Here is a 25,751-nt window from a genome sequence, read left to right on the forward strand (position 1 = left end):
ACAGCTTTATTAATGTGCCCAGCAATTCAGATGAATCTGCCACTTAGAACCCATCTCCTCTGCATATGAAAGTAGAATCAAACAGTATGTTCATTCTCTCACTTTTTGATGACACTGCGAGCTGCCATTGTGACATCGTGCAGTGAGGAGGTTGAATTTTCTGACATTAGCTGAAGTAGACAAGGCCAGTTATGTACAGGGTTGGGTTGCAATGCAGTATTGAGTTGTGGTGAGAATGCAGGTCAATGCCAGCTCAGATAAACAACGTCAAAAGTTAAAATCAAACAATGGAAACTCCAGGTAGGCTGCTGGAGTTTGCAGTCATGTGTGCATGAGGTGTGCTTGCTTGTGGTAATGAATAATGTGTGTTTCCCTTTCTTTTACTGATGAAGGCTGTGGCCGAAAGCTTATGCATGAATGTCTTTCAATTGTGCCTGTCAGCAGGTTAACATGTCTCTTTATGGTAAGTAGCAACCTATCTTTTCTTACATTAACATCAAAAGTTAATAATTTTAATAAAACTCATGAAGTTACGTTTGTAGCATCACATGCAACAACCGCATCCCCACTCGACATGTGATGAGGATGGAGTGTGGTATGCGGTGGTGGCCAGTGGGCCTTTGCCTTTGTGTCCAGAAGTGCTAGCACCAGGAACTCACCCAGTAGCGTGCACCTCAGTTGCTCATGGGTGGTGCAGTGGCATGGAAGACTGCCAGAATAGTTGCAGGGGATGCCAGGCTCTGGTGTTTGAGCTTGCCCCTGAGGGTGGTGGCGCTTGGCACAAGGTGCCCATTCCAGCCCAGAAGGGTGAGTGGCTGTACTGACCCTGCAGCAGGAAGGAGCACTTGATGCTAGAACACGGTGTGGCATTAGATGCCCAATTTAATGATGGTCGCTTGCTGCCCTGCATTGCTCAGGCACCCAGTGTAGCCCTATCATCATTGCAGACTGCTGATACCTCTGCTGAAATTGACTTATTTATAAGGCACACTTACTGTGCTGACACGCTGCTCCCAGCCTTGTTCAGGACCAGAAATCCATGGACCTGGAAGAGCCCAGTCATACCGCTATGTTGTTAGGATAGTTGTGCTTAGCCTAGCCTGCCTCGCAGTGCGTAACAACCCAGTTGCTGCACCAGCATGCTGACACCATAGTACCTGCCAGCTGCCTGCTTCTTCAACTGCTGCAGCTGAGTTGCTTGTTTCTGCAGTAACATCCAAAAATAGTGGTGGTGCTATGCAGTTATTGGTATTGGGTTGGTGCATAAGTTTGTAGTGTCTTTCCATAAGTTTAAGAAACACAACAGATACATATAACAGACTTCTAGTCTTCAACAATATACTCGTATTGTCCTTCACTATTTACGACAGTCTCCCAAAGCTGTGGTAACTTTTTGATTCCACTACTGTAGAAATCACTTGGTTTTGAGGCAAAGAACTTTTCCATGTTCGGAGTACATTTTTATCCAGAATGGAAATTCCTTGAAGAGAGAAGAAAAGGTAAAAATCTGAGGCGTCAAGATCAGGTGAGTAAGGTAGGTGAATGACTTCCCAGCCAACCTACTGTATAGCTTGTTTTGTCAGTCAAGCAGAATGCGGGAAGGCACTACCATGGAGTAGCATCACTTCATGCAATCTTCCTGGTAGTTGTTCTTGGATTGCGTCTGCAAGATGTCTCAGTTGTTGACAATAAATGTCAGCAGTGATGGTTAAACCTCAGGAAAGCAATTTGTAGTAAACCACACCATCACTGTTCCACCACATGCAAAACATTATCGTTTGTGAACGTGCACAGGTCTTTGTGTGGGGAGTTGCTGCTTTATTTGGGCTGAACCATTCGTTTCTTTTCCTTATGCTAGCACAAAGACACCGTTTCTAATTGCCAATAGTGATACAGGATAGGGGAATGGTTGGTGTTGTTCACAAGCCAGTTGTTGATGAGCAAGCAGAGATGCACACAGGGCCAATTACTGATTTTTGTGATTTTAGCTTAGAGCATGCAGTACCCATACACTCGATTTTGGAACCATCCCCATTTGCATGCAAGTGTTGCACGATAGAATGGTCACAGTTCATCACATTTGCCAATTCTTAAGTACACTGAGTGGACCATTGTGGATTAATATGTTTAAACGATATTCATCAAACCCCTGAAGGTGGAGAGTAACTAATATCAAAACGATGCCGTGCCCTGTCCAATTGCATTTTCCCTATACATAGTACAAATGTTTCTGGCTGCCTCTGCTGCTGTCACACTTCTGCTGAACTCAGACAGATAATGTCAGAAATGTTCCAATTTCTCCATCTAGCACTCAGTTTTCTAGTGTCCACAGCTCCACTCACTACCTCCAAATGGCCATATGTAAACTCAAATAGCAACACTGAACTACAAATAAAAAATAGGAATTAATAAATAAACCCACAGCAACAAGAATACCGACATGCAAAACATAAAAGGCTATGAACTTATGCACTAATATTATCTACTCACAATGATTAAAATATAGGTGCTGATGACAGTTTGCCAAGAAAAGTGGAAAGCACATTGCGCCTTGTGCGTAAGGTTTATTATTTTCAGTACACCTTAGCAGAGAGAATTCCAAATAACAATAATAGATTAACCAAACTCAGCAAAGGGAAGAGTATTTACCTGCTTCCTTGAGCTCTTGCACTGTGATCTTAATATAGTTCTGATAGTTTCACTCTAACAGTTCTTTAGGCTATCAGAAAGTTTGTCTGGGAAGTATCCACATACAATTTGGAGAACACTAATACCCTCAGTAGTACTCCATTTTCAATCCAATATTTCTGTGAAAGCAATGTTAATTTGAATTCCAGTCCATCTCCTGATGACTTACTGAATGATTTCTGAACTGCTCTGACTGTTGTGTTGCCTGTTTCATGAATTTTGTAAAGTGTTGTAGCAGCTGGCGGTCAGTGCAAAGATCTTCTTTGTTGTATGAGATACCTGTTCTGTGCTGTCTGGTCCCCATACCACAATTAGTAAAATAACATAAGAATCATTAGGTTGAAAAATCCATATCAACACGTCCATTGAAAACAATCTTCGAGCACTTTTCATTGGGGAAATGTAATGATGCAAACTGTTGTTTGTTAATTTCTGAGAAATTGCAAATAAAACTTCCATGATATCTTTGTTTTAGCTTTCCGGTATAAAATGAAGTGAAATTTACACTATGTAGCTGCAACATATATTTATGCTGTAGCTTAATCAAATGCATAATCACAAATAGTATCTGCAGTTTTTCATGAAATTAGTTATTACTGTAAATAATACTACTCAACACAGCTTGCTTCACATTTTATCTCACTGTTATTTTTCCATGCGTAACGTTTATTTATGCATCTTGTTTGTAAATAATATTTTTACATACTATATGACAGGTGAAACTTCGCCATTAAATCATGCACCTCTGTTTATCAAACACACCTCAAGATCAATTTCAAAACACCACCTCTTGTATCTGGTATCTATTTGAGTGATCTGACTTTACACGTTGACTGCTGTGAGGCCATCAGCAGACACGAAAGGGTTCATGCCTGATGCCGTCTGTTCGCTGGCAGCCACATGCTCCACTTTGGTGCAGTATATCTTCAGTTGATGTGTAAAGTTGCAAAGAGCAAAGGTCAAAACATCAAACAAGATATTGTACCCAATTTCATGTACACCAGTATCAAATCAATCAAGAAATATAAATTAATGCACAGTACCAGAATACATACTGCAACAAACATATTAGAACAGGGGACTCTCAGCAGGCACAAGGAGTTGGGTATGAACGAAAATAGTCCTCAAAATTGTATGTAGCTGATAATGATACAAAAATGACTGCAAAGTCCATTGTTTTAATTATATTAATTCTGCAGATAACTGCATAACAACTATTAACATCTGCTATCCAACTGAAGTGATAGCAACTACACATACTTCAACTACTCTGAGATACATAGACCATTAGTTATTTGAATATATAGGTGCTACCATCTGATACTCATACACTTGGCATGTCTTGGTGCCATCACAAAACAACGACCAAGGAAATGATACCTTTGAAGCCATATGTAAAAATGTTTGTCAACTTAGTCAAACAATGGGAAATCCAGGATGGAATGTAACAATACTAGAGAAGGAAAGTTGCTACTCACCATATAGCGGAGATGCTGAGTTGCGATAGGCACAATAAAAAGATTCACACAATCATTCATCAGCTTTTGGCCACTAAGGCCTTTGTCAGCAGTAGACACACATACGCACAAGCGCACACAAACTCATGCAAACGCAACTTTCACACACGTCTGCAGTCTCGGAGAGCTGATACTACACTGCGAGCAGCAGCACCAGTGCATGATGGGAGTGGCGACTGGGTGGGGGTAAGGAGGAGACTGGGCCGGGGAGGGGGAGGGATAGTATGATGGGAGTGGCGGACAGTGAAGTGTTGCAGTTTAGACGGAGGGCAGGAGAGAAGGTGCGGAGGGGGGAAGGGGTAAGTAATGGAAAGGACAGAAATTAAAAGACTGGGTGTGGCAGTGAAATGACGGCGTGTAATGCTGGAATGGGAACTGGGAGGGGGCATGATGGGTGAGGACAGTGACTAACGAAGGTTGAGGCCAGGAGGGTTACGGGAACGTAGGATGTATTGCAGGGAAAGTTCCCACCTGCACAATTCAGAAAAGCTGGTGTTGGTGGGAAGGATCCATATGGCACAGGCTGTGAAGCAGTCATTGACATGAGGGGTATCATGTTTGGTAGCGTGTTCAGCAACAGGGTGGTCCACTTTATTTTTTGGCCACAGTTTGTTGGTGGCCATTCATGCGACAGACAGCTTGTAGGTTGTCATACCTACATAGAATGTAGCACAGTGGTTGCAGCTTAACTCGTAAATCACATACTAACCTTACATCCGCAGAAAGAACCGCAGTCCACCATCTAAAAACTGATCCCGATCTTATAATCCTACCTGCAGACAAAGACTCCACCACCGTTGTTTTGGACCGTAAGGATTACGTGGCAGAAGGACTCCATCAGCTGTCAGATACTTCCACATACAAACCATGCCACAGTGATCCCATTCCAGCAATCCAGCAGGATCTCCAGTCACTACTCAAATCCTGAGGCCCATCCCAGAACCTCTGCCCAGAGTCCATCTCTCCACTTACCCCTACCACTCTCCGCACTCCCACCTTCTACATGCTTCCTGAAGTCCATAAACCCAACCACCAAGGATGCCACGTTGTGGCCAGTTACTGTGGCCCCACTGAGAGAATCTCTGCTCTCATAGACCAACACCTTCAACTTATTACCCAGAACCTACCCTCCTGTATAAAAGATACCAACCATTTCCTCGACCAACTCTCCACAGTTCCTTTCCCTTTACCATTCGGTGCCCTGCTCGTCACTATTGATGCCACCTCCCTATACACTAACATTCCTAATGCCCATGGCCTTACTGCTATTGAACACTACCTTTCCAGGCGCCCTATGGATTCCTAACCAACAACCTTCTTCCTAGTCTCCATGACCAACTATATCCTCACCAACAATTATTTCTCCTTTGAAGGGATTACCTACAAACAAATCCGCGGTACGGCTATGGGCACCCACATGGCACCACCCTATGCTAACCTATTCATGGGCCACCTAGAAGAATCCTTCCTAAAAACCCAGATTCCTAAACCCCTCACCTTGTTCAGATTCACTGATGACATCTTTGCTATTTGGATTGAAGGTGAGGGCACCTTATTCACATTCCTCCAGAACCTCAACAACTTCTCCCCCATTTGCTTCACCTGATCCTACTCAACCCAACAAGCCACTTTCCTAGATGTTGACCTCCACCTCAGAGATGGCAACATCAGCACCTCCATCCAGATCAAACCTACTAACCACCAGCAATACCTTCACTTTGACAGCTGCCACCCATTCCCTACCAAGAAGTCCCTTCCGTACAGCCTAGTCACCCGTGGTCGTCACATCTGCAGTGACGAGCAGTCCTTCTCTAAATATACCGAGGGTCTCACTGAAGCCTTCACTGACTGTAACTATCCTCCCATCCTTGTACAAAAACAAATCTCCTGTGCCTTATCTTTCCAGTCTCCCACCACCTCCTAAAGTCCCACAGTCTGGCCACAGATGAGCGTTCCCCTCATAACTCAGTACCATCCGGGACTGGAGCAACTGAATTACATTCTCCGCCCGGGTTTCGATTACCTCTCATCATGCCCTGAAATGAGAAATGTCCTACCCACTATCCTTCCCACCCCTCCTACCATGGTATTCCGCTGTCCACTGAACCTACACAAAATACTCGTACATCCTTACACAACCCCTGCTCCCAATCCCTTACCACATGGCTAAAACCCCTGTAATAGACCTACATGCAAGACCTGTCCCATACATCCTCCTACCACCACCTACTCCAGTCTGGTCACTAGCATCACCTATACCATCAAAGGCAGGGCTACCTGTGAAACCAGTCATATGATTTACAAGCTAAGCTGCAACTACTGTGCTGCATTCTATGTAGGCATGATAACCAACAAGCTGTCTGCCAGCATGAACGGCCACCGACAAACTGTGGCCAAAAAACAAGTGGACCACCCTGATGCTGAACACGCTGCCAAACATGATACCCCTCATGTCAATGACTGCTTCACAGCCTGTGCCATATGGATCCTTCCCACCAACACCAGCTTTTCTGAATTGTGCAGGTTGGAACTTTCCCTGCAATACATCCTATGTTCCCGTAACCCTCCCGGCCTCAACCTTCGATAGTCACTGTCCTCACCCTTCCAGCCCCTCCCTGTTCCCATTCCAGCACTACACAGCCGTCATTTCACTGCCACACGCAGTCTTTTAATTTCTTTTTATTTCTCTCCTTTCCGCTACTTACCCCCTGCCCCCTCCGCACCTTCTCTCCTGCCCTCCGCCTAAACTGCAACACTTCACTGTCCGCCACTCCCACCATACTATCCCTCCCCCTCCCTGCCCCAGCCGCCTCCTTACCCCCACCCAGTCGCCACTCCCATCATGCACTGGTGCTGCTGCTCGCAGTGTTGTATCAGCTCTCTGAGACTGCAGTCATGTGTGTGTGTGTGTGTGTGTGTGTGTGTGTGTGTGAGAAAGCTATGATTGTGTGAATCTTTATTGTGCCTATCGTGACTCAGCATCTCCGCTATATGGTGAGCAGCAACTTTCCTTCTCTGGTTTTGTGAACTTAGTGATAGTCTACAGACTTACAGTGCTGGAGCTGATTTCTCCTATTAAGTTCATTAGATATTTACTTTGAATTTTGATGACATATTCTGAACAATTCTTGCATAATAAGAGACAGTCCTAAATTCAACTGCAGGAAGGTTACTTCATGAGTGAATTATGATCTCTCTCATCTTTTACTTTGTGAGATATCTGCCTTAGCAACTACTACAGCAACGAGAGAACATTCGCAAATGTTAAGACATTTTTCTTCACGTGACTTCGTTTTATAACAATTAAACAACTTTCATACGACAGAATTATGCAAAATCCAGGACGTAACAGGACAACAAATACTAGAAGTTCAAATAAGAAATCGAAACTTGATAAATACATTCATAGCAACCTATGGATCTTGTGTAACTGCACAGTATTCACTCTGTTTAGCAAAGTTACTTTGTGCAGAAAATCAAACTACAATAAGATACAATTTGTGATAAAAATGAAAGAGCAGAAACGTCTCTTTGTGTGCTGTACTGCGATCTACGGGTTGGACAGCAGTTGGTGCCATGGCGCCCAGTGGTAGTTATTCAGCACAGAGCGATGAAACTCGAGCATAAACTGTTCTGACCTTGACATACCTATGAGCTCTTTGGCAGAAGCTTTTGCTTTTACTAGTGGGTTAGAAACTGAAACAGACTATATTTGATATTCTATCAGACAGAGTCCTTTGGCAGCAGCTGAAATACAGTTTAAAAAGTAAAAGGAAAGTATGGTCTCAAATTTGTGACCTTTGGTGCATTGTGCGACATTTACCGCAAGACCTCTAGAGTATACAACACATCCTCTGCACCCTGCAGTGTTTCAGATCGTGCAGATGGCCATACGTAGAATTCTGAGGAGCAGCCAGATTTATTGGGATCTCAAGTGGACGATTCAGACTTAGTCTCTGTAGCAAATTAACTAGAACAGAAGCTGCTTTAAAACAGTAAACAAAATATACTACTTTTCCGAGACTGTTTAGATATTTTGTCTCTATTCTAACTGTATGCTGCAAAATTTGGGTTTCACACAAGGCGCATATTCTAATGGAACAAACCATGCTACCCAGTTTGTATCAGGGGACAGACTATCGCTCACAAAATAAAGGTGGCAGCACAATGCATGACACAGGAAGGAGTAACAAAAGGGAAATTGTTCAGCTTTGAAACAAAGTCCTTCATTAAGACCATCATATACATACACAGCCATTATGTTTCCCAATGCTGTGACCCTGAATAATGGTCTTTACCAGGTAAATAAAATTGATATGGAATGGTGAAAGGGGGGAATAGACTAAAGAAGGCCATGATAGATTGTGCATGTAGAAATTAAATTTAAATGTCTTATGACATAGTTAGCTGGGATATCCCACGGGATGGGTTCAGCCACTGAGCAGAAAGGATGTCTCTGTGCACATTGAATTCGTTCCTTGTAGATGTGTGTGAGTTGTGTCATATGTCTATTTGAGGAGTGTAGATGAGTGAATTGACATATAAATGCATAGTGCAGTATTTTAGGAAGATGATGATGATGATGATGATGATGAAGGGAGAGAGTGAAACCCAGAAGAGACAGGGTGAAACCCAGTGCCAGCACATAGCCTACTCCTCGAATAGCGTCAAGGGGGGCCTACCTGATGGACGGATCACCAACTACAGTGACACTTCATGAGAAGCTGCAGAAAAGTTTGGAATTTAATCCAGGACATCGGTGCAAGGATTGGTGACAGGAACTTTACACCGTCACCTGTCCTTCCCTTGCCAACGAAATACTGGCAGTGAAAATGTTATCCACGAACAGGATTTGAACTGACTTACCTCTGATGTGTCATTGCCACTGCAGAGACATGTGTTAGAGACCTTGGCTACAGATGCAGGTATTATCCTATTGTGTAACAGATAGTTGCTTGCAGGGACAAGTTACGGGTCTGCTGGGCCTATATCGAGAGAAATAAAGGAGAAGGTTGAGGACCCAGAGAAGGGTAAAGAAAAGTTCCACTAATGGAGCTGGGGTGGAAAACAAAAGTAAAAATGGCGGGATGGGGGGAGACAGGGGGGGGGGGGGGAGGAGATAAATGGGATCAAAGGGGGAAGGAGTGAGAGGGAATGCAGTTGGAAGAGAAGTAGTGGTAGAGTTTAACATGGGGGGAGGGGGAGTGTGGTGCGAACAAGGGATATGTCGCAAGGCTGAGTTGCCTCTTGAGCAAATCAAAAGAGCTGTTTTGGAAAAGTTAATTGAAATGCCATGGGTTTGTGAAGCAACCACTGAAGTCAACCACAGTATACTCTGCAATCTACATCTGCATGATTACTCTGCAATTCACATTTAAGTGCTTGGCAGAGGGTTCATCGAACCACAATCATACTATCTCCCTACCATTCCACTCCCGAACAGTGCGTGGGAAAAATGAACACCTAAACCTTTCTGTTCAAGCTCTGATTTCTCTTATTTTATTTTGATGATCATTCCTACCTATGTAGGTTGGGCTCAACAAAATATTTTCGCATTCGGAAGAGAAAGTTGGTGACTGAAATTTCGTAACTAGATCTCGCCGCGACGAAAAACGTCTTTGCTTTAATGACTTCTATCCCAACTCGTGTATCATATCTGCCACACTCTCTCCCCTATCATGTGATAATACAAAACGAGCTGCCCTTTTTTTGCACCCTTTCGATGTCCTCCGTCAATCCCACCTGGTAAGGATCCCACACCGTGCAGCAGTATTCTAACAGAGGACGAACGAGTGTAGTGTAAGCTGTCTCTTTAGTGGCTTGTTGCATCTTCTAAGTGTGCTGCCAATGAATCACAACCTTTGGCTCGCCTTCCCCACAATATTATCTATGTGGTCTTTCCATCTGAAGTTGTTCGTAATTTTAACACCCAGGTACTTAGTTGAATTGACAGCCTTGAGAATTGTACTATTTATCGAGTAATCAAATTCCAACACATTTCTTTTGGAACTCATGTGTATCACCTCACACTTTTCATTATTTAGAGTCAACTGCCACCTGCCACACCATACGGCAATCTTTTCTAAATCGCTTTGCAACTGATACTGGTCTTCGGATGACCTTACTAGACGGTAAATTACAGCATCATCTGCGAACAACCTAAGAGAACTGCTCAGATTGTCACCCAGGTCATTTATATAGATCAGGAACAGCAGAGGTCCCAGGACGCTTCCCTGGGGAACACCTGATATCACTTCAGTTTTACTCGATGACTTGCCGTCTATTACTACGAATTGTGACCTTCCTGACAGGAAATCACGAATCCAGTCACACATTACTTCATGCGAATAAAGAGCTAGCTGCATTGCACAAGAACGATGTTCTCTGAAACCATGCTGATTACGTATCAATAGATCGTTCCCTTCAAGGTGATTCATAATGTTTCAATACAGTATATGCTCCAAAACCCTACTGCAAACCGATGTCAATGATATAGGTCTGTCCTACTACCCTTCTTAAACACCGGTGTGACCAGCGCAATTTTCCAATCTGTAGGTACAGATCTATTGGTGAGAGAGCAGTTGTATATGATTGCTAAGTAGGGAGCTATTGTATCAGCGTAATCTGAAAGGAACCTAATCGGTATACAATCTGGACCTGAAGACTTGCCCGTATCAAGTGATTTGAGTTGCTTCGCAACCCCTAAGGTTTCGACTTCGAAGAAACTCATGCTAGCAGCTGTTCGTGTTTCAAATTCTGGTATATTCCATTCGTCTTCCCTGGTGAAGGAATTTTGGAAAACTGCGTTCAATAACTCCGCTTTAGCAGCACAGTCCGTCGGTAACAGTACCATCGGCACTGCGCAGCGAAGGTATTGACTGCGTCTTGCCGCTTGTGTACTTTACATACGACCAGAATTTCTTCGGATTTTCTATCAAATTTTGAGACAATGTTTCGTTGTGGAACCCATTAACGGTATCTCGCATTGAAGTCAGTGCCACATTTCGCGCGTGTGTAAATTTTAGCCAATCTTCGGGATTTCACGTTCTTCTGAACTTCGCATGCTTTTTCCGTTGCCTCTGCAACAGCGTTCAGACCTGTTTTGTGTACCATGGGGGATCAGTTCCATCTCTTACCAATTTATGAGGTATGAATCTCTCAATTGCTGTTGCTACTATATCTTTGAATTTGAGCCACATTTCATTTACATTTGCATAGTCAGTTCGGAAGGAATGGAGATTGTCTCTTAGGAAGGCTTCTAGTGACACTTTATCCGCTTTTTGAAATAAAATTATTTTGCGTTTGTTTCTGGTGGACTTGGAAGAAACGGTATTGAGCCTAGCTACAACGACCTTTTGATCACTAATCCCTGTATCAGTCATGATGCTCTCTATTAGCTCTGGATTGTTTGTGGCTAAGAGGTCAAGTGTGTTTTCGCAACCCTTTACAATTCACGTGGGTTCGTGGACTAATTGCTCGAAACAATTTTCGGAGAAAGCATTTAGGACAATCTCGGAAGATGTTTTCTGCCTACCACTGGTTTTGAACAAGTATTTTTGCCAACATATCGAGGGAAGGTTGAAGTCCCCACCAACTATAACCGTATGAGTGGGGTATTTATTTGTTACGAGACTCAAATTTTCTCTGACTAGTTGGCCCATGAGCACAGTTTGGTAATGGCCACGATCATATGCATATATAATGCTATCCTATACAAATGATCATCCAATTACTTTGAAAAAATGGTTAAAAACTGATGTTTGACTAAGAAAGCAGCAGCAGCTTTCCTTTGAATGTACTAGGTTACATTTATGTCCTGAAATCAAATGTCATATATAACAGATTATTGTAAATGCAGTGTATATATTGTTGCTATTTGTTTATCTTTTGTTAATAATACCTTGATTCAGTCTGTATTTTTGAAGATTCTCCTTCATGGGATCTATGGAACATGGTGACTGGATAAATGAGACATTTAAAATTGCAGCATCTGCCGTAATAAAGGTAACAGAAGAGCTGATGCTTGCAATGGATGCACAAGAGGCAACTATCATATTTCTTAGACTTCAGCAAAGCCTTTGGCACCGTTGACTATGACATTTTACTTGCCAAACTTAGCAGCCTAAATTTTCTGCCAAGTGCAGTGCAATAGTTTTGCTCATACCTGATGCCTTGTCAGCAGTGCATCATGTCCAGCTCCATACAGTCGCAATGAAGGCAGGTAGCATCAAGCATCCCCCAGGGTTGGTATTAGGTCTTTGACTCTTTTCTTTGTACACAAATGATGTGTCATTAGTCTTGTCCTGCTGCAAATACCACACGTACACTGATGACTTCCAGTTGGCTCTAAGTGCAAAATATAAAACCCTTAAAGACAGCTATTGAGATTCTCAATACAAACAGGCGAGCACTAGTAAAATGGATGCAACATATAGGGTTAAATCTCAACCCATCCAAAATTCAAGCACTACTGGTTGGTCATTCTAGGATCATTAGCCCGAAATATTAGGAATCCCTAATGTCTTTAACTCTGAATGGGACAAATATCAACTTCTTTCCTTCAGCAGTGAGTCTAGGAGCAATAATAGATGAAAATCTTAATAGGAATGAACACGTAACTGTAATGTGCATGAAGGCATAATCATCTCTCCATGCCCTACAAAAACATAAAAAGCTTTTCCCTCTTGATCTGAAAAAAAAACTTATACAAACACTTATACTTCCAATTATTGATTACAGCGATGGTATCCTACAGGGCCTTTCTCAGGAAAGCTCACAGTACCTGGAAATGGTTATGAATGCCTGTCTTTGTTATACCTATGATGTCTGATTCTTTGATCTACTTATACATCTACATACATACTCTGCCAGCCACTGTAAGGGGCGTGGTAGAGGGTACCATGTACAACTACTTGTCATTTCCCCTCCTGTTCCATTCACAGACAGAGTGACAGAAAAATGACTGTCCATATGCCTCCTTATGAGCCCTAATTTCTTGTATCTTATCTTCGTGGTCCTTATGTACGCTGTATGCTGGTGGGAGCAGAAATGTTTGGCAGTCAGCTTCAAATGCTGGTTATCTAAATTTTCTCAACAATGTTTCCCAAAATAAATGCCTCCTTCCCTCCTGGGATTCCCATTTGAGTTCCCGAAGCATCTCTGTAACACCTAAGTTTTGCTCGAACCTATCGGTAACACTCCTAGCAGTCCGCCTCTGAACTGCTTTGATGTCTTTCTTCAATCCGACCTGGTATGGTTCCCAAACACTCGAATAGTACTCAAGAACAAGTTGCACCAGTGTTTTACGTATATTTACAGGTGAAACACTCTTTCCTAAAATCCTCCCAATAAACCAAAGTCAATCATTTGCCTTCCCTACTACAGTTTTAACATGCTCGTCCCACCTTATATCGCTCTGAAACATTATGCCCAGATATTTAATCAACTAAGCTGTGTCACACTGAACACGCCATTCATCACAAAAAATGAAAATTCTGTCTAAGTCGTCTTGTATCTTCCTGCAGTCACTCAACTTACCTTACCTTACTATGCACCATGGTGTCATCAGCAAACAACCACAGAGCTGCCCATCCTATCTGCCAAATCATTTATGTATCTAGAGAACAACAGCAGTGCTATCACACTTCCCTGGGGCACTCCTGATGATACCCTTGTCTCTGATGAACACTCGCCGTCAGGGACAACGTATTGAGTTCTATTATTTAAGAAGTCTTCGAGCCACTCGCATATCTCTGAACTTATTCCATATGCTTTTACCTATGTTAACAGCCTGCAATGGGGCACCGTGTCAAATGCATTCCAGAAATCTAGAAATACGGAATCAAATTTTCACAGCTATGCTGGCTACACACAGACAAGCACAAAAATTTCCATACCCTCTATCTTCTCTACTGTCTTATCAAGAAATACTGTCCCTCAAATTGGTCCATCTTAACACTCTTGTCTGAACAACATGGCAAAACAACTGTTCCCATCACAGCAAAATCCTTTCTGTTTCACTCCATTGTTCAGCAACCTTCTAGAAGACCTTGTCAGCAGCAGGAACCCGGCTCTAGGGCAAGCTCCTGCATTGTATCAGAGAACTAAATAACATCTCCAGTTTCAGAAGACGGGTAATCACATAACTACTAAAACAACAATAAGATTGCCATTGTTCCTGTCCACACCCGTTACCCTTGTAAATCCCTCTTTCCAACTTATCTTCCTCATTCATCAGTACTCTTAGCTGAGGTCATCTCCTTAAATTTTCTTTTCCCAGAACTCACTACATCAGAGAACATCTATTTTGTAGACCTGTAAATTCTTCTCTTATCTGCCTCTATCATTATTGTTACTAATGTCACAGTTACTGTCATTATTATTAACATTAATTATTATTATTCACGTTTGGGCCCTACTGGACCACGCGAAGTACAATCACGGGGCATTCAGTTATTTTCTTTTAGACTTTCTCTCTGCCCAAATTGTTTTCATTCTCTCGGAATGAGCTCTTTTCCTTTCATCAGACCATGTGGTTCCAGTTTTCTTTGGTTTTTCAGCTTGACCAACTACCCAGTCATGAATTTTTTGCCTAAATAATTTTCTGTCTTGAATTTCATCTTGCTTTATATCTGCCTCTTTCATGTCCTCTTTTATAGCAGCAATCCATTTTATTGTCTCAAATTTAGCTTTACTTCGATTTTCGTAGAATTCCACTAACATTAATATTATAATCATTATTATTACTGGCTGCAGCTGCAGTAGTGGTAGTAATTGCAGTATTAACTTTGTTAGTTCATGGTCAATACTGCCACTTCAAACATTCAATCATATCAAAATTGTCATTTTCGTATGTAACTATGGTGTAACAATACTGTGTGTGTGTGTGAAACCCTGGTCCAGTTTGAGAGAGATCAATTTAAATAAATAAATATTCAGTTTCAAACAAATAAAATCTACTAGCATCAGAAATAGACAATATTCATACACTAAATGAAACACTATGTAGAAATCCTTCAGAATCCATCTGGGTAAGTTTTAATGGAGTCAACACATAGATAAACTAAACAAGAAGATCTGTTTAATGTGTTTCATTCTAAAGTATTTTTCATTGTGTTGATCTAAAGACAGATGTTATGGCATACCTTCACTCATTTCTGTATCATGTTGTTATCTTCTTATCGAATGCACCTAAAGTAAATACCATGTTTGTCTGGCACCAGTGGCAGTGAGAATGTATATATTACATGCACTTCTTTTAAGAAGTGTCTTTGAATTCTTTCACTCACTTTCCACAACATTTACTTCTCGATTGTTTTTGATGCTAATGAAAATTAGTTTCAGCTAAACTGCGAACTGGGCAATCACAATATATGATAGAAAATTAATTCTCCTTTGGACTTTGCCTCCTTTTCTGTGGGTCAGAGTGGAGTTAAACACTGTGGTGGAAAGATGTTAAAGGTTCCCGGCTCAACATAAAGCAAGAAATACGGAATCCACAGAAACTTAAAAGAAAATTAAAAATGTACCTGATCAGCCAGTTATACAGATTATGTAGATTTAAGAATTAAAAATTCCTGTTAGTTACTCAAATGGCAAGTAGTAGTGTATTGTAAATAACCTCTGTTCTTACAGTTATTTTCTTCCAAAAATACCACTGTAATCAAGTAAATATTATATCTTCTACCAACAGAAGATAATTAATATAACTGAGGAAGTAACAGCTCTTTTGAAAATAATGGCTTTCCTTATAATAAATTACTTTGAATTCAGCTGACATAAGAACAAATAGTATTAAGTAACTTAGAAATAGTTGACTGTTAATAAAATAATGTATTTTGTTAAGGCAGACTATGACTTGTTCCACATCCCTGAAGGACCCACATATCTTGTAGTGCTACAACGATAAAAATTAATATTACGACGATGTCAAACCTTATTTTCATGATTTAAAGAAGTATTCACGATATTAAAAATGTAATTATAATTTTATTATTTTCATTTTTGTGCTCAGTGTATCAAAGACTTTCTAGTGCACGGAATAAATTAGCATTGTTTGTACTACGAAACTATATATGATTGTTAAGGGTTAAGCATGTAATAATTCGATGCAAGACATTTTGTTGAGTCTGAATTTTGTTCGCGTACTGGTCAGTAGAGAAGGAAAAGTTCCTTAATCGATGCGAAGGTATAAAGGCTGTAAAAAGGAGAGAGAGAGAGGGAAGGTAAATACAAGTTATTCAAAACGATTATCTCGAAGGTGTAACGTCTTGTCATTTCCTATAACTAAAAATTGCAAGGTCTAATCTGAGCCTGTCCTGAATAACAGCGAAGAACATTTATGTTATCATATATTTTCTTCATTTGACCACGGTTGTGATTCGCATGTTTCTTTTTGTTCCGCGACGTGTTATGAATATTTTCATTATATGCGCAAAAGTGCACACAGCTTTAATCAAACCTGCGTCTTTCGGAAACGATAACTTTTAATCAGTACAATTACGCGAATACCGTCTAAATCGCAACTGTGATCGCAAAAGTGTTTCCTGGACCAAATAATTCTTATAAAATGTGTATTCTCCAAAGCGAGCAGCATTGCACTATCGCTGACTCGCAACAATCGAAAGAGTAAAAAGCGGTGCTTAAATAAAATTGCCACCTTTTAATAATTATTATTATCCCATTAAATAAATAAATAGCAATTCAGTGGCTATCCAATCAATAAACAGAGGGGGCAATTCAGTGGCAACCTATTGACAGGACTAGCTTATATGTGTGTGCTAATGTGTGTTTTTTCTATTTGTTTCATGCTATAATGAGCAGAAATCTACGACGACCCTAAGCACGATATATTTGCTGTACCATTCCATCCCAGCGGCAGCAGAACGAAGCACTGCATAAGGTAGGCACATCATCATCTTCAACCTGGTGCTGTGCCTTACTATAAGAGTCAATTATATTTAAATAACTGCGAGAAGGATCAGTAAAATACATTTCAAGTCTTTTCAGTAGAGGTTAACTGAACGAGATTGGAACTGAATTTTAATCAAACGAAAGTGAACATTTATAGTACTGATTCCAATCTGGTGCAGTGTAGTAATTATTTTATGTTTTGTGTGACGGAATAATTGATGTGTTGCGTGTGACGTATTCTCTCTGAGCACTATGGGACTTAACATCTGTGGTCATCAGTCCCCTAGAACTTAGAACTACTTAAACCTAACTAACCTAAGGACAGCGCACAACACCCAGTCATCACGAGGCAGAGAAAATCCCTGACCCCTGTGACGTATTCCCGATTAGACTTGCACCCAAACATTTGCAAACATGGTGAAAACAGTGCGACGTGTAAGAAAAGCTACACAGCAGGAAGTAACTGTAGAACATTCAGGAAGGAATAACTAGTGATATAGAAATTGATAATATTTTTTTCAGATCCGACAGAGGATATAGAACAAGACACTAATATTAAAGTCAGTGATCCATCTGCTGTAGAACACTCAGGCAGAATAAAGACGGTAGTTCAAGTGCATACTGAAGCAGAACCACAAGAAACACCAGTTACAGTCGATTTACCACCGGTAGAGCCAACACATACAGTAATGGATCCATTTTCTCTCTTAATGATGAAAATGGAACAAATGTTTAAAATACAGGAACAATCACAGATACAGCGTGCAACTGAGCTTAATAACAACTTAGATAAACGTATTAGCAGAGTAGATGAATGGATTAGGACCTTGGATGAACGCATCAGTCAATTAGACGAGCGTACGCAGTTAAGCTTTTCACAGTTCTCAAAAGAGATAGATCAAAAGCTTGAAAACTGGTTAAAAGAACACGATCGCCAGCTGCGACAGCAAATGGATGCCCAGTTGTCTGCTATACAGAACAACATTTCAAGTATGCAACAAACATACCATGACTTACCACAGAATGTACAGCAAGTAACCCAGGATGTGGACAAATTACAACAAACACACACTTATTTGGAGGCAGAAATACGCAACATAAGTACATGTATAGAAAATCTTACGGTTGATAATCAAAACGTAATAGAACAAAAATGCAAAGAACAAGAAGAACGCGTTGTGACCACATTCAACACATGGCTAAATGACAAAGACAAACAAATTAGTACTGTTATACAGAAGGAACTACCTGTGATGTTACAACGAGCAGGAACACAACTGATACATGAAAACAACACAAAGATTCATGAACTCCAGACTGAATTACAAAACGTGCAGAAAGTGCTTAATGAAACACGTACGCAAACATCTCATAACAGTTCACCAGAGTGTGTTAGTATCACAGAAACACACCCTGATCATTATGAAACGCCTTTAACTGAAAGTAGGGCGCAGACGGGCAATAATTTCAATCCAACATGTGGAGTAACATCCGTTTATCAAGACCATACACAATCATTGGTGACTCAGGATGCTTTAGTGAAGTATTCACATTTTCAGAAGTTTACCAATGATAAGAACGGACCCCATCCAATTGTGTTTATCAAAGGGATCCATGGAATAATGCCAAAAAGTTGGAACGAAAGGGAGAAAATTGTCTTTACCATTACCCATATTCAAGGTGAGCCAGCGTTGTTCGCGACACAGAAAGCTGAACAATGCAGCTCCTTCGATGAATTTGAACAAGCTTTTCTAAACAAGTATTGGTCGCGTGGGGTACAAGAACGATTAAGAAAAGAAGTTTATAGTCCTGACTCATTTAATAGAAAAGGCGGTACTTTGTGGAAATATTTCGCCAAGTATCTGGACAAAGTGAAATATTTATCCACACCAATTCCGGAGTGTGATGTTTTAAAGATATTAAAGGAGAAGTTACCGCATGATCCAAAGGAGAAATTGTTTCACATTCCTGAAGACAATGTGGAACATTTTCTATCTGTACTGGACTCTTTAGATTTGGTTATCGAAGAGGACAGACACCATTATGGGAATAATTCGTCGAATAATGGTAATGGTAATGGCAATGGGCGAAACCACAAGAACAATAGTAATAGAAACACCTACTATGGGAATCAAAATCATTGGGATAGTCCGAATTATTCAGGATGGCAGAACCACAATATGAACACAAATGGACAGTACCGTAATGCACCGAATCACAATTATCATCCACAGAACAATAGTGGACAAAACAATAGCAGAAACTTTTCAAAGAAACGGAAAAGAGATTTTAGAGCTAACGCCAATTACAATAATGGTAATTTTCCAAATAATCAGCAAAACATGCAACCACCACATAACTGGTCAACACAGAATTATGCACAACAGCAATGGCAGCAGCCTAGGCGACCGCAATATCACAACAACAATCATGTACAACCCCCGTACAATACAAATATGTCAAATAACATGCAGCAGCATATGAATGCGCAGCCATGATAACCACCGAATCAAAATATCAAGATCATTGAGGTAAGTGAACCGCAACCATCAACCAGTACCAGTCAGTCAAACTAGATGCGATGACATTCTGCTCCCGTGTGTCAGTTGTAGCGTGTCTAGGGCGCACTTGCATGAATGATGTTAGTAATAACGAGCAACCAAGCGTGCAGACAACCAGCTGTAGTAACAATGAGAATGTGTGTCGCGTAGAATCAGCAGCGATCGGGTCGAACGAAGCAAAAAATGGTGTGTGTAGGAATAATTCTGTTGATGTTGCTCAGCAACGTAGTTCAACTATGCAGATGTTAAGATATAATGATGGAGTCGATATATGAGAGGAATTATGTCAAGATTTTCAGAAGAAATGTATTTGTTTGAACGGGAAGTTGTACAAGCAGCTATAGTTTGTGATATTTATGGTATTCAAACTACGGTGATTTTAGATACTGGAGCATCTGTTTCTGTGCTGAATGAATCGTTCTTTCTTCACTTAAAGAAGATTAGAAAGATCCCGGTTTTTCCAGTCACTAATTCTCGAGTTACAGGAGCCATTAGTCACAAAGCCCAACTAGTTCGGGAACAGACACGGATTTGTATTAATTTTGGAATGGGAGCCAAAGAGTGCACCTTCCTTATTATAAAGAATTTAGCCGTGAACTGTCTCCTCGGATTAGATATTTTGCAAGAGATGGAAACTATAATCGATTTCGCAAAGGGTGAATGCAGCATGTGTTTCGGTGACACGAGAGTCAGGTTAGACTTGGTAAAGACCAAAGAATTGCATGGCAAATACTGTCAAATTTTAAAGTTAGAACCGATTCGCGCACATTTATGGCGGCTTCAAGATAGTTTCAATTGCCGTACCTTCCCGGTCATGGAAGATGTGAAGGATGAGGAGAATATCCACCTCTCGGAAATAGTAGAAAAAGTACAACAATCATCTGGTCTTGACAGTCTGCAACACAAGCAATTATTAGACACACTTACTAATTATCATAAAGTATTTTTGAAAAAACCTGGACTAATTAAAGGTTACGTGTACAACATGCAAGTGTTTCCCCATGAAATTTACTGTCATCAAACGTACTCAATACCCAGCGCCAAAAGGGAAGCAGGAACAAAAGAAATTAGACGAATAAATTTCAGCTCCAGTTCGACGGAGAAGAGGATGCCGAGCTGCAGCAAGGAGAAGAATTGCTTCAAGATGATTCCAACCCTAATACACTTAATCAAACATAATACAAACTTGTTGAGATTTAGTAAACTTTCAGGAACTTATGCGTGTGAAACTACGAACAGTGAACAGAACTGCATATTTCACACAACAGTAGGATATAGTGACTTTTGAAAATAAACGTTTCATTTTGTTGATTGTTAACTATTTTGAACTCACTAGGGTGAGCAGGTTATGTTCTTTTTCTTTCTTTCAGACTGTGTGCAGGATACACTTACAACATGTAAAGTTTATGCGAGTTACGTATAGGTTTAACAAATTTTCCACCGTAAGTTAGTGCTCGGACTTGCATGAGCTATAAACCAGGTCAAACAAGATGTTGTCCTTGACTGAACAGATCATTACACAGACAAACATATACAGACTTCTGTTTATCACTGCACAATTCTTTGTAAGTCCAGGAGCACCTTTTCGAGAAAATATATGACTTAGGATTTGCTTTTATATTGTAAATGACTACAATTATGTACTTAATTGATATGTACAATCATTCAGTTATTTATCAATATGTAACTAGACTGTGTAAAGACATTCTTATGGGTAGCACAAGGACTTTACCTTGTCAGACTTGATAACTGTGATCAAGTAACTACGTGGTGGAGTGAACATGTCACAGATGACCTATGAACAAAGACTTCCTGTGAACATTATCCTCTACGCGTACGAAACGAACTTTATTTCACTAGCGAAAGAGTGGAATTTAACACAAAAGTGGACGCTCAATGAGTGCGTTATGTTACCATGATTTCGTTTTCAAATTTTGTGCTACGAGTGTTTAGTAATGCCAAATATTCAGAGTGTTACTGGGACCACATGCGTGGACGTAACATTCCAGGCAAACTAAAATTCAAGAGCAAGTGTTTTTATCGATCAGTCAGCAACAGTGGTGAGTCGTAACAGTGTTGGGAACTGCTACTGACTATATCATCAAACCCGTTGCAGAACTGTATCAGTGTTGGAACGTAATTACATGAACCTTTAATTGCAGATAGTCAGTTACGTCGGAAGGATGAATGGACTTGCATCATGATAAAAACACTCACAAACAGTCGAACACCTCACAAAAAAAAAAAAAATACATTCTTCTTGTTGAGTGAAAGAGTGCATGAAATATGATGTAATTTAGATGTTAATTTAAGGAACTGATACTGCTGTTTGAATTTCATGTGACTGTATGCTGGGATGCTGAGCACACGTGTCGGTGAGGGCAGCATACTGCAGCGACATCATCCCTCATCCCTTGCTGCACCCTGCCATGTCATCGCAGACTTACCTGATGGGGCGAGACATCGGTGTTGCAGTACATCAAGTCGCCAGCCGTCGTCACCAGCAGCACTATCACGAAATTGTACCATTATTAAATGTCATACGAAGTGAATGATCAAATGTTGAAAATTAAAAAAGAGGGTATGGAAGATGTGCTCGCTCCGCCGTGGTTTTTTTCCGGGGTTTTTCCCATTGGCCTTTGCCCGAATGGGGGGGAGCGTAACTCAAAATCCCTGAGACTTAAAAGTAAACAAAGCACATGCTTCCAAGTGAAAGAACACAGTGAACTTTAAACAGAACAGACAAGGAAAATAAGCCTGCTTGGATGTCCAGTCAAACAAGTGTGACTGTACATCCAAAGGGGGCAATATAGTGCTACAACGATGAAAATTAATATTACGACGATGTCAAACCTTATTTTCATGATTTAAAGAAGTATTCATGATATTAAAAATGTAATTATAATTTTATTATTTTCATTTTTGTGCTCAGTGTATCAAAGACTTTCTAGTGCACGGAATAAATTAGCAGTGTTTGTACTACGAAACTATATATGATTGTTAAGGGTTAAGCATGTAATAATTCGATGTAAGACATTTTGTTGAGTCTGAATTTTGTTCTCGTACTGGTCGGTAGAGAAGGAAAAGTTCCTTAATCGATGTGAAGGTATAAAGGCTGTAAAAAGGGGAGAGGGGGAGAGAGAGGGAGAGAGAGAGAGAGAGGGAGAGAGGGAGAGAGAGAGAGAGAGAGAGAGAGAGAAGGTAAATACAAGTTATTCAAAACGAATATCTCGAAGGTGTAACGTCTTGTCATTTCCTATAACTAAAAATTGCAAGGTCTAATCTGAGCCTGTCCTGAATAACAGCGAAGAACATTTATGTTATCATATATTTTCTTCGTTTGACCACAGTTGTGATTCGCACGTTTCTTTTTGTTATGCGACGTGTTATGAATATTTTCATTATACGCGCAAAAGTGCACACAGCTTTAATCGAACCTGCGTCTTTCGGAAACGATAACTTTTAATCAGTACAATTACGCGAATACCGTCTAAATCGCAACCGTGATCGCAAAAGTGTTTCCTGGACCAAATAATTCTTATAAAATGTGTATTCTCCAAAGCGAGCAGCATTGCACTATCGCTGACTCGCAACAATCGAAAGAGTAAAAAGCGGTGCTTAAATAAAATTGCCACCTTTTAATAATTATTATTATCCCATTAAATAAATAAATAGCAATTCAGTGGCTATCCAATCAATAAACAGAGGGGGCAATTCAATCTGAAGGGTTTCCCCCTTTATGGGAGCTATGGAACATTATGAATGAATGAATGTGTAGCTGTTGCAGTAAGTTGAAACTTGAAGAGGCTGCTGTTCCAGGTGGCCCTGGCTTTGATGCAATAAAATCATCCATTGGCAAGGTTTGAATAATTGGTGATATACAAATAATTAGAACACTTGGTATTCTCAAGGGTTTGGGAGCAAGTAGACTACAAGGGTACTGTATACACTGGGAGCTGTGAAGGTAAGGAGAGTGTTCTTCATTTCAAGACACAGTCAGAGGTAGATAATCTTGCTGGTGCATGATTTGGGTGTTTCATACCTGGATGATACTGTGTGACAAAGGTGGGGGGGGGGGGGGGCGGGGTTACTTGAGTACTTTTTTGTGGCTGATGACAAGGTATGAGAGGAGTGTTGTGTGGATATAGGACATAGGAGATTTGATTATAGTTACGGTTGGGAGGGTAGTTTAGACCTCTAAAGGACTCTGACTGTACGGTCTGGAAGAGGTAGCTGCTGTTGAAGTGGAGGTGTTGCTGCTAATTGGCAATTATTATGTGAAGAGAGGTTCCTAAGGAGTCATCAGTGAGGTAGAGTTTAACATCACAGAAGGTGGCTAGTCAAGGGGAACCAAGTGAAACACATGCGCAAAAAAGTGTTGAGCTTCTGGAGAAATTAGGATAAAATATGTAATAAATAAATTTAAGCCATTCTAGGTATTTAGGATTCTAGGTGAATAAAAAGGATTTATCAAAATATCCCATAAACACATTTGCTTAGTTTGGTGCCATTCCAGTGTGCACACCAATTTTGAAAGTTTCTTTGTTGGTGATACCTTTATAAGTAAAAGTAATTGTAAATGTGCACATATCGATCATTTATGGATCCTTATTGGTATATTTGTCAGACATCTGGTTGAGGCCCTCTGCCAAGTACCCATAGTAGCACATAATTACAATGGTTGAGCCCCTTGTCTGTGAGGGTGATGAGTTCCAAGTTAGTTTTAAGATGGTGAATGGCCATTTCTAGTACAGTTGTGAGATTAGTCTCAATCAAAATGGGATCTAGAAAGGTCAGAACTTCTAAGTAGTTTATTAGGAGATAGATAGATGGGACTGGAGGAGGAACACAGTGGGATGCAGGTACAAATTGAGCTAGGTTGGCTTTGGACGAATGCTGGGGTACTAAATAGATGGCAAAGAGGTATTTTGAGGATCTTGATGATTTCTGTCAACTAAATAGCAAACCTCCAAGGTCAAAAGCGAGGGAGGGAAAAAAAATACATTCGAAGATAACAGACTATATTTTATGAGCATTTCACAGGTTAACCTTCTGTCGGGCGCGGTGTTTGTCGCAGCGAGATTGGGCGCGGTGTATCAAATTGATCACACCGTTTATTCACTTGATCCTTTATTAAATTCTGTTCACAAAACATATTATAAGTGCCAAATATATTTAAAGAAAGACAAAGATGACATACGAGTACATTCAGATTTCTTATCGTCAATGTTGGGCTTTAGTAACAAATGATAAAAACGTTGCTTTTTCATTTGCTTCTTTATTATATTTCACTAATAAAACACATTACAAATGACAATTATCTTTACAGAAAGGCTATTATGACACTGGAGCAGAACAACAATGATATTACAACTCAATCATTCATTTCATTGTCACTTTTTGACTGTGGTAACAAATGCGGAATTTTTCCGTATTCACAGCAAAAAGGTTCAATGTGTATCAAACAGATGGGCTTCTGACACATTTTTCAACAATATTTTGTCAGTCTTTTTTTTCTGTGCAGGTATTACACCTTTTCCTCTTGATCCCAGTCCCATGTTCTTCGTTTCCGCTTGTGTCTTCTGCTTCTTCTTCACAAGTTGGCCTATATTGTTGTAGCCGCAGTTGACGATCTCTGTGAATTCCTGAGGTGTCCAAGCATCTACGAAACAAATGAGGTAGAACAAACACATGTGAGAGTTGTTTCAGAAATCCTTTTCTTCGGATAAAATTCTCGTTGTTGCCATAGTAAATTACTTGTGAATTGATTCCACTCATATTGATCATTGCAAAAAATGCCAACGGCACACATTTCTTGCTACATTGTATGAAGCGGTCAACTTATATGTAGTGTTGACTCCACCTTTGGTGCTATTGTAAAATGTTACAATGGATGGCTTCTGTTTATCTCCAGTGTCAGCATCTACTGAATTATCTTCATGCAAACTTGATGCCAAGATAACACACTTCCCCTTTTTAGGAAACCAGAGTACAGCCCTTCTTCAAGCCAAAAGTGAACTATGGACAGCCCTGCCTTTACTGATAGCAAACTCCAGAGGAATCTCACGCTTGT

General features: G+C 40.5%; 1 protein-coding gene across 1 annotated transcript; it reads left to right on the top strand.

The window, feature by feature from the left end:
• The first annotated feature begins 287 nt into the window (after nucleotides 1-287).
• On the top strand, nucleotides 288-19,615 carry LOC124805761 (protein kinase 4-like). The gene is made up of 3 exons (XM_047266329.1): nucleotides 288-300; nucleotides 17,640-18,797; nucleotides 19,131-19,615. The coding sequence occupies exons 1-3, from the start codon at nucleotides 288-290 to the stop codon at nucleotides 19,613-19,615; spliced, it is 1,656 nt and encodes a 551-aa protein (XP_047122285.1).
• The last annotated feature ends 6,136 nt before the right edge of the window (nucleotides 19,616-25,751 follow it).

Source organism: Schistocerca piceifrons, chromosome 7 (assembly GCF_021461385.2).
Source record: "Schistocerca piceifrons isolate TAMUIC-IGC-003096 chromosome 7, iqSchPice1.1, whole genome shotgun sequence".
In the NCBI taxonomy this organism is placed as follows: Eukaryota; Metazoa; Arthropoda; class Insecta; order Orthoptera; family Acrididae; genus Schistocerca; species Schistocerca piceifrons.

Bases quoted from the DNA above. Each gene is read 5' to 3' on its own strand.
- LOC124805761 (XM_047266329.1), top strand. The intron at 18,798-19,130 runs GTGAGCCAGCGT...TGGACTCTTTAG, and splicing joins TACCATTACCCATATTCAAG to ATTTGGTTATCGAAGAGGAC.